This window comes from Salvelinus fontinalis, unplaced genomic scaffold (genome assembly GCF_029448725.1).
Source record: "Salvelinus fontinalis isolate EN_2023a unplaced genomic scaffold, ASM2944872v1 scaffold_0052, whole genome shotgun sequence".
Classification (NCBI taxonomy): Eukaryota; Metazoa; Chordata; class Actinopteri; order Salmoniformes; family Salmonidae; genus Salvelinus; species Salvelinus fontinalis.
This window is the reverse complement of record NW_026600261.1, coordinates 356695-373301: the sequence shown is the minus strand read 5'-3', so window position 1 is coordinate 373301 and position 16607 is coordinate 356695. Positions and strand designations below refer to the sequence as shown.

Below are 16607 nucleotides of genomic sequence, written 5' to 3'. Positions count from 1 at the left end.
GCTGTGTTGCTTTCCACGGGTATTTTCTTCTATGTTTTGGAGGTATAGTTGTGTTGCTTTCCATGGGTCTCTTCTATGTTTTGGAGGTATTATTGTGTTGCTTTCTACGGGTCTCTTCTTCTATGTTTTGGAGGTATAGCTGTGTTGCTTTCAACAGGTCTCTTCTATGTTTTGGAGGTATTATTGTGTTGCTTTCCACAGGTCTCTTCTATGTTTTGGAGGTGTAGCTGTGTTGCTTTCCACGGGTATTTTCTTCTATGTTTTGGAGGTATAGTTGTGTTGCTTTCCACGGGTCTCTTCTTCTATGTTTTGGAGGTATTATTGTGTTGCTTTCCACGGGTCTCTTCTTCTATGTTTTGGAGGTGTAGTTGTGTTGCTTTCCACGGGTCTCTTCTTCTATGTTTTGGAGGTATAGTTGTGTTGCTTTCCACGGGTCTCTTCTATGTTTTGGAGGTGTAGTTGTGTTGCTTTCCACGGGTCTCTTCTTCTATGTTTTGGAGGTATAGCTGTGTTGCTTTCCACAGGTCTCTTCTATGTTTTGGAGGTATAGTTGTGTTGCTTTCCACGGGTCTCTTCTATGTTTTGGAGGTGTAGTTGTGTTGCTTTCCACGGGTCTCTTCTTCTATGTTTTGGAGGTATAGCTGTGTTGCTTTCCACGGGTCTCTTCTTCTATGTTTTGGAGGTATAGCTGTGTTGCTTTCCACAGGTCTCTTCTATGTTTTGGAGGTGTAGTTGTGTTGCTTTCCACGGGTCTCTTCTATGTTTTGGAGGTGTAGTTGTGTTGCTTTCCACGGGTCTCTTCTTCTATGTTTTGGAGGTATAGCTGTGTTGCTTTCCACAGGTCTCTTCTATGTTTTGGAGGTATAGTTGTGTTGCTTTCCACGGGTCTCTTCTATGTTTTGGAGGTGTAGTTGTGTTGCTTTCCACGGGTCTCTTCTTCTATGTTTTGGAGGTATAGCTGTGTTGCTTTCCACGAGTCTCTTCTATGTTTTGGAGGTGTAGTTGTGTTGCTTTCCACGGGTCTCTTCTTCTATGTTTTGGAGGTATAGTTGTGTTGCTTTCCACGGGTCTCTTCTTCTATGTTTTGGAGGTATTGTTGTGTTGCTTTCCACAGGTCTCTTCTTCTATGTTTTGGAGGTATTGTTGTGTTGCTTTCCACGGGTCTCTTCTTCTATGTTTTGGAGGTATAGCTGTGTTGCTTTCCACGGGTCTCTTCTTCTATGTTTTGGAGGTATTGTTGTGTTGCTTTCCACAGGTCTCTTCTTCTATGTTTTGGAGGTATTGTTGTGTTGCTTTCCACGGGTCTCTTCTTCTATGTTTTGGAGGTATAGCTGTGTTGCTTTCCACGGGTCTCTTCTTCTATGTTTTGGAGGTATTGTTGTGTTGCTTTCCACAGGTCTCTTCTTCTATGTTTTGGAGGTGTAGTTGTGTTGCTTTCCACGGGTCTCTTCTTCTATGTTTTGGAGGTATAGCTGTGTTGCTTTCCACAGGTCTCTTCTATGTTTTGGAGGTATAGTTGTGTTGCTTTCCACGGGTCTCTTCTATGTTTTGGAGGTGTAGTTGTGTTGCTTTCCACGGGTCTCTTCTTCTATGTTTTGGAGGTATAGCTGTGTTGCTTTCCACGAGTCTCTTCTATGTTTTGGAGGTGTAGTTGTGTTGCTTTCCACGGGTCTCTTCTTCTATGTTTTGGAGGTATAGTTGTGTTGCTTTCCACGGGTCTCTTCTTCTATGTTTTGGAGGTATTGTTGTGTTGCTTTCCACAGGTCTCTTCTTCTATGTTTTGGAGGTATTGTTGTGTTGCTTTCCACGGGTCTCTTCTTCTATATTTTGGAGGTATAGGCCAGGCCTAACCATGATAGTACCAACTAGGACGTATGTAGACTTTCTCACATGCATGTCATCATTACATTTGGAGGACCTAATGTTCTGAATTTGTGATTCAACGAATAAGTTCTGGAATGCGTTAGAAAAGCCTCCATCCACACAGTTTAACACTATACAATGCAGTGTTACATACGCAGCCATACAGGAAGGAGAGCCATTTAGTGTGCATTACCAGCCGATCAGTGTCATGCAGGTCAACCACTTAACCACTGCTCTATCCAATATAGACCCAGTCTGGACTCTATCACACACTGTAATCCTCCTCTCCTCTCCACCGCTGGAGGGTTCACAATTCATATAATGCCTAGTTCTTACACCTACAGGACATACACTATGGCCAGTCCATTACAGGCTTTACAGATACATAGTGACAGGATTAAATCAGCTCTTCTCACTCTCACTTGACTGTAGTCACCATGTGTGTGTAGTGAGTGTACCAAATGGAAGCCTATTCCCCATATGGTGCACTACTTTTGACCTATGGGCCCTGGTCAAAAGTAGTGCACTACATAGGGAACAGGGTGCACTTTTGGGATGCATACCATACCTTTTAACTTTACTCTGAACTTGGCTTGCCTTCTCCAATCCAATGGAAGCTGATATGCGGGTTAGGTCGGGATCGTATCAAATTGCCTTTTCGCGACACAGTTAGTGCAGACTGCAGTAGTAATGGCTGTCTACTTATTTACTTTTAAGGCCAGTTCAGCAGTTTCACGGACTGACATTGATTTGGGCCAGAGACGGCATGAAAGTGGTCCGCGGACGGAGCCGTAATGCACATCACTAATGAGTGTGGCGAGGAAGCCAGTGGGGATTGACAGTGGCATTGATTGAGTTTGGTCCAACATCAGCAGACTGATCCTTAAGCAAGTGTTTAGGGAGCTTGACTCTGGTTACAACAAGAGCCCCAAGTAACACTGCTAGGCTCTAGCCTTCCTTCCCTGCTATCCTGAATCTAATGTCTGGAGACTGAAGCTCACGCCTAGTTTGTTGTGGCTGCTGCAATGCATCATGGTCTTTTACTGATGATCATGATTGATTGTGTTAAGGAGAATGCTTGAGACTCCTCAATTGTCTCTATTTGAACAGCTTTGTTTTAAAGGTTAATGTTGGCATAGAAGTAAATGAACACAGATGTTCGGTGGCGTGGACCCCCTCACTGTTGCAGGATGGCTTTATCTCTCCCTTCCCCTGATTGTCGTGCCTCTGCCCCATATTCAATTTCATGTCATCTGACAGTGTAAATCTAATTGGAAGAAAATCCATTTTGCCTGTGTGTGGGGGGAGGTAGGTAGGAATGTACAGTCGGTGGACTCTGAGTTTGTGAGCTCTAAGAGAGAAAGGAGAATCTAATAGAATCAGAGGTTTATACAGCGAGCTCTGATTGCTGTTGCTGGTATTAGGAGAATAGTTGTCCTCCCCTCTGCCATTCTCATTAACAACAGCAGAGAAGAAAAGTCTGCATTGCGACAAATATTGATCTGGAGACCAAATTACAGCTTGAAAGAAAATCAAATAGCAGACATAAACACTGCCTTTTGTTGTACTGCAAAGTTGCTTTTCAGAGCTTGTTTTACACTGTGGGACATACTGAAGACGAAGAATCCTTTTTTAATCCATTTTCCTTGCAATCAACAGAAATTCATTGACTGCTTATCCCCTCGCAAAGACACACACACACACACACACACACACACACACACACACACACACACACACACACACACACACACACACACACACACACACACACACACACACACACACACACACACACACACACACACGATTGAAGTTTGTTCAGAAGAGGCAGCCAAGCAGCTACATAGGAGTTTGAGGTTCTGTGATTGGGCCTGTGATAGTGAGGCTCCAGTCTAGTTCCATGTAAACCAACACTGAGAGACATACGTTGAGTTGAGACCTGAAGGGATTGTTGGTTCAGACTGTGTGAGGCCAGAGGTCAATGGTATGTTTGGGATTGTGATGATGAGATCTGAAGTTAGCATTATAGATGATGGGATATCAAGTCAAGCTGCAGGCAGACAGCACAATTCCATTACACATCTGATAAGATACAGAAATGAGGACATGCTTTTTCGGGAGGTGATTAAAAAGTAGTTTTTCTTTCCGTCCTTATTTTTTCAGTATGTTTCTATCTCCTGCTTTTGGATTCAACTCTGTCATCTGTCAGAAATGACGCAGCCATACATCCATATACGTTTCTCCTCCATGTGTCTCCCTATTCATCACTATCAAATCAAACCAGCCTTTGTGTTAAACAAACAGTTTATAGGAATTAGTGAGTCAATCATTTGAGCCCATCAGGGTTTAGGTCTAGGCCCACACATGTATCTCTTCATTAAGGGCTGTTGATATCTGCATGACCCCTGCTCTTCTCAAGTGGCCTAGCAGAGAAATCAGGTGGAAAAGTGATGGTTCTGGGCCTTGAGATTCCATGGCTAATTTATCCAGGAGACTGAGGAGAATCCCTGAGCTACTGGCCCAACTCTGTGCTTGCCTCTCTGCCTTCCTGTCAGCCTGTAAACTGTGGAAGCCCCTTGAACAAACATCGTCTGGGCCCTAATTATGGCTGCATTGTGTGTGTGTTTACTCAGGCCTAGATCTACAGCTCCAGACATCCTAGCTCAGGCCTTCATTGCCTACCTACTTATTATGTTCCTAATCCCCTGTACCCTGCTCACCAGATAATTACACACCCTTCACCGAGGCTCATCCTCTGCACCCTGCTCACCAGATAATTACACACCCTTCACCAAGGCTCATCCCCTGCACCCTGCTCACCAGATAATTACACACCCTTCACCAAGGCTCATCCCCTGTACCCTGCTCACCAGATAATTACACAACCTTCACCAAGGCTCATCCCCTGCACCCTGTTCACCAGATAATTACACACCCTTCACCAAGGCTCATCCCCTGCACCCTGCTCACCAGATAATTACACAACCTTCACCGAGGCTCATCCCCTGCACCCTGTTCACCAGATAATTACACACCCTTCACCAAGGCTCATCCCCTGCACCCTGCTCACCAGATAATTACACAACCTTCACCGAGGCTCATCCTCTGCACCCTGCTCACCAGATAATTACACAACCTTCACCGAGGCTCATCCTCTGCACCCTGCTCACCAGATAATTACACACCCTTCACCGAGGCTCATCCCCTGTACCCTGCTCACCAGATAATTACACACCCTTCACCAAGGCTCATCCCCTGCACCCTGTTCACCAGATAATTACACACCCTTCACCAAGGCTCATCCCCTGCACCCTGCTCACCAGATAATTACACAACCTTCACCGAGGCTCATCCTCTGCACCCTGCTCACCAGATAATTACACACCCTTCACCAAGGCTCATCCCCTGCACCCTGTTCACCAGATAATTACACAACCTTCACCGAGGTTCATCCACTGTACCCTGCTCACCAGATAATTACACAACCTTCACCAAGGCTCATTCCCTGCACCCTGCTCACCAGATAATTACACAACCTTCACCAAGGCTCATTCCCTGTACCCTGCTCACCAGATAATTACACAACCTTCACCAAGGCTCATTCCCTGCTCACCAGATAATTACACACCCTTCACCAAGGCTCATCCCCTGTACCCTGTTCACCAGATAATTACACACCCTTCACCAAGGCTCATCCCCTGCACCCTGCTCACCAGATAATTACACAACCTTCACCAAGGCTCATCCCCTGCACCCTGCTCACCAGATAATTACACACCCTTCACCAAGGCTCATCCCCTGCACCCTGCTCACCAGATAATTACACAACCTTCACCAAGGCTCATCCCCTGCTCACCAGATAATTACACAACCTTCACCAAGGCTCATCCCCTGCACCCTGCTCACCAGATAATTACACACCCTTCACCAAGGCTCATCCTCCCCCACATCCCAAAGTAACCTCTACCTCCTCCATCTCCCTCCTCCCTCTCCCCAAGCTCCCCCATCTCCCTCCTCCCTCTCCCCAAGCTCCCCTGCTCCTCTGCTGTCCTTCATCTAGCCCTCAGCCAGGTCCTGAAGATGCTTCCCCTCTCAAAAGTTAAGATGCTAATGACTATTCTTCATTCAAACTCAGCTATTTCTTCAGTCATCATCAGATCTCGGCCCTTATGATGGCACACATAGGTGTATCTAGACCCTGTGAAGGAGAAAGGGATAATGTAAGCAGCAGATGATAATGTAGTCAATACAAATGCAGAATGTTATCTACTGTGTGCTTCAGTTTTCAGAATAAGACAAGTACTGTGGGTGCATGGGACATTAGTTGTGAAAACAAGAGTACTGCAGAAGCATTGCTAAGGCAGATTTGCTCAAATCCATCCCTAAGGCTCTCAATATTTGAGGATTGCCCTGAAAAACTGTGTGCTTCCATGGGTTTTTGCCCTTTCTTTCCCTCGCCCCCTATTCATTTCTCCTGTGTGCTTATTCCATGTTTTGTTCTCTCCAGGAGCACCAGGACAATATCCTGGGTGGAACCATGCAGAAGGCCATGGCTCTCCTCAGCAACCTGACTGGACAGAAAGACGTGGACCTACAACCCTTCTACCAACAAGGTACGGTGCACTGCCTCACACAAATCAATGCATTGTACTGTATCTAGGCCTAAGAGTTTCCGCCCCATTTACAAAGAACACCGTGCACACGTCCCATGTGGTTCCGTGTGACTTAGTTGGTAGAACATGGTGCTCGCAACGCCAGGGTTGTGGGTTCAATTCCCACAGGGGACCAGTATGAAAATGTATGCACTCACTACTGTAAGTCTCTCTGGATAAGAGCATCTACTAAATGACTAAAATGTAAATGTAAAGTAAGGACTCAGACCTTCAACCGCTCTATCAGCAAGGTACGGTGACTGACATAAACACATGTCTTTGATGGGTTAGTGCAGTACTGTGTGTAATACAACACCCAACAGTTTCTCCATCATTGGCAAAGACAATCATGCACAGGTACAAAACAGCCTGTGTTGATTCCTCTCCTGTGTTCTCAGTTACTGGAGTGTGTTTCCATGCCAGCAACGCCACCCCTTTACCTTCGGCTCAGAACGCTTATTACATTGGGATCCTGTGGTGCCTTAAGCCGTGTGTGGTGTGTGTGTGTGTGGTGTGTGTGTGTGTGTGTGTGTGTGTGTGTGTGTGTGTGTGTGTGTGTGTGTGTGTGTGTGTGTGTGTGTGTGTGTGTGTGTGTGTGTGTGTGTGTGTGTGTGTGTGTGTGTGTGTGTGTGTGTGTGTGTGTGTGTGTTTTGTGTTAGCGTAGCATGCAGGCTTTTGGTCTCCCAGCAGCAGCTGAGGAAGGAGGAATGAAAGCCTCTCCTCTTCTTCCTCCACTCTATCCATCAGCAGGCTGGGCTGTGTGTCCTGTTGTGGTACTCCTATCAGTTCATCTCCTCCCTGTCTGTCCACAGATGGCCCGCACCCACCCATCTGCCTCTCTCTCTCCTTTTCTAGCTCTACACTCAGCACTCATCTGATAGAATCAGCCCAGCTGCCGAGCAGCCATTTGTCTGCCTCCTTTACCCGCTCCGCTCGGCTCTCCTGCCTTGGCATGTTTTCTTTCTCTGCCATCGCTTTTCAATGCCCAGCTGGCTGCACGCTGCAAAAACCAGGCGCTCCATAACACTCAATTATTGAATAATAGATTCATTTTGCTATGGCTGTACTGTGTTGACAGTTCTCATTAGCTAGTCGGCACAGTTAGCCCGCTAGCGCCACACGGTATCTCTCTCCCACCGCCGAGCGGCATGGAGCTGAGAGAGCCTGTCCTGTCCACTGGTTTTGCATCTCAGGGGGGAGTCATAGATTCACAGCCAGACTTCACATTCAACATGCACCTCCTAGGAGAAGGCAGGGGCACCTTGCAGATAGCAGGACTAATGAAATGCTCCTTCTAGGAGAAGGCAGGGGCACCTTGCAGATAGCAGGACTAATGAAATGCTCCTCCTAGGAGAAGGCAGGGGCACCTTGCAGATAGCAGGACTAATGAAATGCTCCTCCTAGGAGAAGGCAGGGGCACCTTGCAGATAGCAGGACTAATGAAATGCTCCTCCTAGGAGAAGGCAGGGGCGCCTTGCAGATAGCAGGACTAATGAAATGCTCCTTCTAGGAGAAGGCAGGGGCACCTTGCAGAAAGCAGGACTAATGAAATGCTCCTCCTAGGAGAAGGCAGGGGCACCTTGCAGATAGCAGGACTAATGAAATGTTCCTCCTAGGAGAAGGCAGGGGCACCTTGCAGATAGCAGGACTAATGAAATGTGCCTCCTAGGAGAAGGCAGGGGCACCTTGCAGATAGCAGGACTAATGAAATGTGCCTCCTAGGAGAAGGCAGGGGCACCTTGCAGAAAGCAGGACTAATGAAATGCTCCTCCTAGGAGAAGGCAGGGGCACCTTGCAGATAGCAGGACTAATGAAATGCTCCTCCTAGGAGAAGGCAAGGGTACCTTGCAGAAAGCAGGACTAATGAAATGCTCCTCCTAGGAGAAGGCAAGGGTACCTTGCAGAAAGCAGGACTAATGAAATGTGCCTCCTAGGAGAAGGCAGGGGTACCTTGAAAAACAAATGATAGTCTCACTAAGCGCAAACCAGGTGGGATGGCGTATCGCTGCAGAATGCTGTGGTAGTCATGCTGGTTAAGTGTGCCTTGAATTCTAAATAAATCACAGACAGTGTAACCAGCAAAGCACCCCCACACCATCACACCTCCAAATGTGGACTCATCAGACCAAAGGACAGATTTCCACCGGTCCAATGTCCATTGCTCGTGTTTCTTGGCCCAAGCAAGTCTCTTCTTCTTATTGGTGTATTTTAGTAGTGGTTTCTTTGCAGCAATTCCACCATGAAGGCTTAATTCACGCATTCTCCCCTGAACAGTTGATGTTGTGATGTGTCTGTTACTTGAACTCTGTGAAGCATTTATTTGGCCTGCAATTTCTGAGGCTGGTAATTCTAACAAACTTATCCTCTGCATCAGAGGTAACTCTGAGTCTTCCTTTCCTGTGGCGGTCCTCATGAGAACCAGTTTCATCATAGCGCTTGATGGTTTTTGTGACTGCATTTGAAGAAACATCAAAAGTTCTTGAAATGTTTTGTATTGACTGACCTTCATGTCTTAAAGTAATGATGGACTGTCATTTCTCTTTGCTTATTTGAGCTGTTCTTGCCATAATATGGACTTGGTCTTTTACCAAATAAGGCTATCCTCTGTATACCAACCCTACCTTGTCACAACACAACTGATTGGCTCAAATGCATTAAGAAGGAAAGAAATTCCACAAATGAACTTTTAACAAGGCACACCTGATAATTGAAAAGCATTCCAGATGACTACCTCATGAAGCTGGTTGAGAGAATGCCAAGAGTGTTCAAAGCTGTCATCAAGGCAAAGGGTGGCTACTATGAAGAATCTCAAATATAAAATAGATTTGGATTACTTGTGTTATTTCATAGTTTTGATGTCTTCACTATTATTCTACAATGTAAAAAAATGTTTGAATAAAGAAAAACCCTTGATTGAGTAGGTGTGTGAAAAACCTTTGACAGGTACTGTATGTGAGAATGCCCCAAAAAATGAGGTCCCAGACGCCACTCAAAGATTGTCAGTATATTATTATCAGTATCGAATGAGACTAATGTGTTGTCAAGAAATAGGTCACAAAAAAAACACCAGACCATTCCTATGCCAGAACTGGAATGCCGTGTCAATCTGTGATGCTGGGAAGAGATGATTAGATGTTAATGGTGAGAAGCAACTTACTTGTTTAAGGCTAAAGTGATTACGGAATTGGGAGCAGATTTTAAGGAATTTCTTGACAATGGGATTGAAAACATGGGTGCCAAGGTTCATGGGCATTGGGGAGCACAGGAGCGAAACAGGAGAAGTTGGCAGGCTTGACTGTAACTCCATGATGACGCAAGTTTTACCATCCTTATTTTCAAATGTAGAAACCCAATAAACACATTTTATATATATTTGCTGACCAGTAGTTGTGTAAAAAATTGGGAAGGCCCAGTCCGCCTGCGGGCTTAGGTCTCTCTAGATCACATATGTCAGAGTCAAGGCCCGCGGGCCACATCCGGCCCGCGAGAAGGTTTTTTACGGCCCCTGGGATGATCTTGATTTATTATTAGAACCGGCCCGCAGACCGCAGCAAGCCGGCAGCCCGCAGATCTTTTACACGCACCAATACTACATTTCCCACAATGCAACGGTGACGCACCGAGCAGTAGGCTGCTTCATTTCAATATTTATTGGCACAGCAGTCGTCAGCATCACAGTAAAATTAACTTTCAGATACCCATCAAAAATGGCAAAACGGAAGGTGGACACTGAGAACCGGGGGTTTCAAACAAGGTGGGAGTCGGAGTATATGTTCACGGAGGTAGCTGGAAAACCTGTGTGTCTTCTGTGTGGAGAAAGTGTGGCGGTACTGAAAGAGTATAATCTGAGACGACATTATGAAACGAAACACGCGGACAAAAACAAGAATATGGACATGGAACAAAGGCTACAAAAGGCAGAGGAATTAAAACGAGGCCTCAAATCTCGACAGGCTCTGTTCAAAAAAGCCAAATCACAAGGCCAGGCTGCTGTCAAGGCCAGTTTTATTTTGGCAGAAGAGATCGCTAAATCAGCCCGGCCATTTACGGAGGGGGATTTCATCAAAAACTGCATGATTAAAGTTTGTGACGAAGTTTGCCCAGAAAAAAGGCAACTCTTTTTAAATGTGAGTCTGAGCAGAAACACCATTGCCGAGAGAGTAGACCAGTTGTCCATCAATCTAAAAGAGCAGCTTGTGAAAAAGGGAAAAGATTTCATTGCATATTCCTTGGCTGTGGATGAGAGCACCGACATTTCTGACATTGCCCAGTTGTCAATTTTCATCCGCGGAGTGGACTCCAGCCTAAGCGTGACAGAGGAGTTTTTGGCTTTACGTCCTATGCATGGCACAACTACGGGGCATGATTTGTATGAAGAGGTGTCAAGATGTGTAAATGAGATGGAGCTGCCTTGGGAAAAACTCGTGGGTTTGACAACCGACGGAGCACCTGCGATGTGTGGACACAGGAGCGGACTGGTGGCGAAGATACGGGAAAAGATGCAAGAGGAAAACGCGACAGGTGAGCTGACAGCTTATCATTGTATCATACACCAGGAAGCGTTGTGCGGTAAAGCCTTGAAAATGGAGCATGTAATGAGCATCATCACGCGCACAGTTAACTTTATCAGAGCCAAAGGTTTGAATCACCGCCAGTTCAAGGCATTTCTGACGGAGTTAGAAACGGAGCATGGTGATTTGCCTTATCACACAGAGGTGCGATGGCTAAGCCAGGGAAAGGTGCTTCAAAGATGTTTCGAGCTTCGTGAGGAGATTTGTCTGTTCTTGGACAGCAAAGGGAAAGACACAACACAACTCCGAGACGAAATGTTTCTGTGTGAAATGGCTTTTCTGTGTGACATTACGAGTCATCTGAATGCAATGAACTTGCAGCTGCAGGGTCGGGATCATGTCATCTCTGATATGTACAGTACAGTGAAGGCATTTAAAACCAAACTGACTCTGTGGGAGACGCAGATGCGGAAAGAAAATTTGAGCCACTTTCCCAGCTGCCAGACCATGAAAGAGAAGCTCTCTACCAGTGCGTTCCCGAGCGCACAGTTGGCTGATAAAATAGGTATGCTTGCCGCTGACTTTCGACGCCGATTTGCTGACTTTGAAGCACAAAAAAGCAGGTTGGAACTGCTCGGTAACCCATTTGCTGTTGACGTGGAAAGCTCACCACCAAACCTCCAAATGGAGTTGATTGACCTCCAATGCAATGATGCACTGAGGGCAAAATATGCGGCAGTGGGTGCTGCGGAGTTCGCCCGTTTCCTCCCCGACACAATGCCCCAGCTGCGCATCCAGGCTGCTCAAACGTTGTCTATGTTTGGCAGCACATACCTGTGTGAACAACTGTTTTCTTTGATGAACCTGAACAAAACATCACACAGAAGTCGACTTACTGCTGAACACCTCCACTCAATTCTGAGGATTTCCTCAGCTCAGAGCCTTACCCCGAACATTGATGAACTTGTGGAAAAGATGGGACACCACCAAGTATCACCCTCAACCTCAAACAAGTGAACATTACTGTGCAATCACATATTTAGAGTTTTTACTCAGTTCAAGTTTAAAAGTTAAAGTTTAATATTTGTTTTCACTGCATGTTACTTCTCCTTAAACAAAGTGTTGTTTTTGATTAATAGATTTTTGCACTTTATTTTATTGTATTTCAATCCAATTATATTTTAAAAATATTTCAGTTGAGTGGATGATAGAAAATTGCTATTATTGTTTTTTTCTTTGAAGTAAATTTAGCCCACTTTTGCTAAAATAGAAAATATAGGCTACTGATGGTGCCTTGAATACCGGTTTCTTTCATTTAATGTTCATGTTATGGGGATTTTTATATAAAGGAAATTTGTCTTTTGTGTCTGTTGAAAATTAAAGATTACTGACAGAGCCATAAGAAAATATTGCTTTATTTATCTGATCATATTGGAATATATTTGTTAGGTTTTCAGTAGGTTCAATTAGGTTCACTAGACTATATGCGTCATTTAAATTTTTTTCAATGAACATTCGAACAGTCCGGCCCTCGGCTTGTAGCTAAATTTTTTATTTGGCCCTCCGTCCATTTGACTTTGACACCCCTGCTCTAGATATACCTTTCTCATTTGTGGATTTGACTTATTCCAAATGAAGTTGGAAATGCAGCTGTCCAGTTGTTTGAACATCAACTTTGGCAGAAAAATGGGAATAATTTGTAATAAGTACAAAAACAAAGGTGGTACAGTCATGTTAACAGAATTCTTCCGACCTGCTAATGAAATGGGAAGAGACGACCACCTTATGAAATCCTGCTTAGTGCGCTCCAGGAGTGTTTTGAAGTTGTTTCAACAGAGCCTTTAATGAGTGTGTGACCTTTAATCCCAAATAAGTAAAGACCTGATGTTCCACCTTAAACGGGAAATTGGCATACCCAAATCCTTCTGCTAACTGATTATTGGGGAGGAGCAGACTTGTTAGGTTTAACTTTTAGCCAGATAATGTCCAAAACCTTGTAGCATGTCCAAGAGATAGGGTATAGGCTCCACAGGGTTAGAGATGTATAAAAGAAGATTGTCTGCATATAAGGACACCTTGTGAGTTATGTCGTCCCTTAATATTCCCTTAATCCTCTCCTCCGCACGCAGGCCGATAGCAAGAGGCTCACTAGCCATATCAAATAGGAAAGGGGATAAACAACAACCCTGCCTGGCACCCCTGTGGAGAGGGAAGTAGTTGGAGGTAACATTGTTGGTGCGAACAGAAGCCACTGGGAATCTTAATCCAGGAAAGGAATGACGGGCCAAAACCCAAATCTCTCTGTACTGTAAATAGATATTCCCACTCAACCCGGTTGAAAGCCTTATCATCAGGAGAGATGACGACCTCTGGCTGTCGAGTGGACAGAATAGAGAACGTTAAATAGCTGGCGCATAATATAGAAAGATTGCCTACCTGAGATAAATCCGGTTTGGGCAGAGTCACTGTCTCTAAACGGCAATACCTTAGTGAGAATTTTATAATCACAGCACAAGAGGCTTATAGGGTGGTATGAGCCACAGTCTAGGGGATTCTTGTCCTTTTTAAGCAAAGCTAAAATAGTCGCTTGGGTAAGTGTTTGGGGCAGTTTCTGATTAGAAAGGATGTCATTGTACATTGAGCTGAGGATAAGGGATAGTTTTGAGGAGGTTTATAAAATTCAATAGGGAAGCCATCAGGCCCAGGAGCTTTACCGCTCTGCGTGGACTGGATTGCCAGAGTAGCTTCCTCATCACTTATTTAGGCATCCCATGTTAGTTTGTTCATCAGAATTGAGACAGGGGGTGTCTAGAAATGCATGTATACGAGATGTGTCAGGAAGTTCTCTGACGAGTAAAGCGCAGAGTAGAGTTGCTTAAATTGGTTGTTGATGTCTTTGGGATTGGTAGAAGTTAAATCAGCTGCAACACAGATTTCAGGTCTGGTGCTGTTAGCAGCGGATTGTTGAAGCTGGTGAGATAACAACTTGCCAGCTTTCTCTCCTTGTTCATAAAATGCCTGCCTAGACTTAAACAGAAGCTGCTCCATTTGTTTAGTGGAAAGCTTGTCAAATTCCAATTTGGTGTAGCAGTCTCTATATCTGTTGTCCACATCTAGAATGAGTTGAGATGGCTCCAATAAGCGTTTAGTGTGCTGTTGTCATACTCTGTGTATGAAATGATTTGCCCTTAGATAAGGTTTTATCGATACTACCATGTTAAAGTGAACCTCAGTAGAGCTCTATCCAGAGCCAGCATAATGTAGTTTACACATAGGGAAGGGATTCTGGAGCGAATCACCTCAGTTCTCTAATGTATCTTTCTTATGCAATATGCATATTTGAAGGAGGTATATGTTCTGCTGCTGACCCCCCCCCCCCGAGGCCAACCCCATCCACTCGGGATGCCTTAAAATCAATAAAACACAGTATAATTCAACAATTGTATAAATGTAACCCTCGATTGAACATGCTAATAAGCCAGAAGACAGACACATTTCTGGCTAACGCTTGGTAATTAATACCTGCAGGGTTCGCTTGGCTGTACAACCTGCCCGTGCCAGCAGCCACTAAGCACCAAGAGGGCCAACCAGTCTAATAGTAAAGAATAATACACGTGATCCTTTTGGGAGTACAAACGTGTAACGTTAGGTATTAAACATGCTCACAGTATACTGGTAGGGTATCCTATTAAGTCATGGAAATAGACATACCTTAGTGGCTAAACTTATGTAGTGACTAGGCTAATTAGTATCGCGCCACCGAGCACCGAGGCCTCCAGCCGCAGCTAGTTGGTAAAAGCCAATTGTGCCATGTACTGTAAATAAAATACTTTTCAAACTACATTGTCCTTGTCAGAACATGTCACCATATACATACCATCATTGTTCATAACATTAAGTTACTGGAAGAATAATTGTCCTTTTTGGCAACAGGGTGGAGGCACGATTCTAATCAAGAGATGAGTTCACTAGTTGGTCCTTGTGTAAGGTCAGGGGCAGAGTACAAGACTAAAATGGCTAGTTAGTCATATGCCACCTGTCCTCCTGTTGATGTAGGTTGGGTTCATGAATGTCTTCTGCTCGCCGGAGGGAGTAGTGATCTTCAGCACCTCTGGGTAGAGAATGCCAAACTTGGTGTCCCGAAAGCAATGTAGGAGCCCCCTCATCTTGTTGAAGGCCGACCTGTTCTTCATGACTGCCGCCGTGTAGTTTGTGTAAACGCGGATCTTCTGGCTGTCATGGGTGATAGGAGCCGGAGGACATCCTCTTTCTCTTGAAAGTAGTGGAATTTGGCTATGATGGGTCTGGGCGGCTCCCCATTCTTCGGTGCGGATTGTAAGCTTCTGTGTTCACGGTCATGGGTAGGGGCGTAATCGAGGCCTAGTATTTCCTGAAGCAGTTTAGCTATGAACAGGGTAGGCCGCAATCCGCCTACGGTCTCGAGTCCCTCTCTCATGCCGAAAATGTGACCGTTCCCCCGGCGCTGTCTGCTCTCGAGGTCCTCGACCTTGGAAGTAAGTTTGACGACATCTGATGATAGCCGGATGACTTGCTCTTCCAGTGTCACCACTTTGTCAGAGTAAGTATTTGCGTCGCCCTCCAGGCTATTCAGACGGGTGTCCTGTTTTGCCAAGTCTTCTTTAACGGAGTCGATCTTTGTGTTGACCTCGGTGGCGAGGGTGGCTATTTGTGCAGATAGGTCAGTGGATAGTGACTCCACCTGAGCCAGCACAGTCTGTTCAGACTTAGTGATATCCTCCATTACCTTGGCTTGGTCGGGGGGGTCAGAGTCCGTGTCAGTGTCCGCTGAGCTCGATGCTTTAGTAGAGGCCTACTCTTTTGTGACTCGTGGCCATTGTTGTTTCGACATTTCACGATGAAAAGGACAAAAATGTAAAGAAAAAAAATCAGGTTTGACTCCTAATAAAATGTTACTAAATTAACACGGTAGGGGAGGTGTTCGTGAAATATTAATAGTAAATTGTTCGCCCTTGTCACGACTTCCGCCGAAGTCGGTTCCTCTCCTTGTTCGGGCGTCGTTCGGCAGTTGACGTCACCGGTCTTCTAGCCATCACCGATCCACCTTTTATTTTCCATTTATTTTGTCTTGTTTTCCCACACACCTGGTTTACATTCCCTCATTACGTGACGTGTATATAACCCTCTGTTCCCCCCATGTCTGTGTGTGGAATTGTCTGTTGTAAAGTGTTTGTGCATTTCTAACTGGTTTGCGACAGGTTATTTTAACCCGTATTTTGTTGTTTCTGGGTGCAGTTTGTTTTGCCTAAATAAACTGCTACGGTTGTTACCTATGTCTGCTCTCCAGCGCCTGACTTCCCTGCAGCCAGTTACGCACCTCTTACAGCCCTGGACAGGAGCACCGAGAAAACGCGTCTTCACATGTTGCTGCTCACCAGCGCCGCCTCGCAAGTCACTGCTTTAATGATAGCAGAAAACAACAGGGTGTTTTCCAGGGTCACTCCAAGGTTCTTTGCACTCTGGGAGGGTGACACCGTGGAGATGTCAACCGTGATGGAGAGGTATTGGAGCGGGCAGGCCTTCCCCGGGAGGAAGAGCA

General features: G+C 45.4%; 1 protein-coding gene across 1 annotated transcript in view; it reads left to right on the top strand.

The window, feature by feature from the left end:
- The window catches only part of ulk4 (unc-51 like kinase 4), a 133942-nt gene that overhangs the window by 95402 nt on the left and 21933 nt on the right, over positions 1-16607 (top strand). The window contains exon 32 of the mRNA XM_055911151.1: positions 6374-6479. Coding sequence (XP_055767126.1) covers positions 6374-6479 — 106 coding nt within the window. The remainder of the gene's footprint in view (positions 1-6373; positions 6480-16607) is intronic.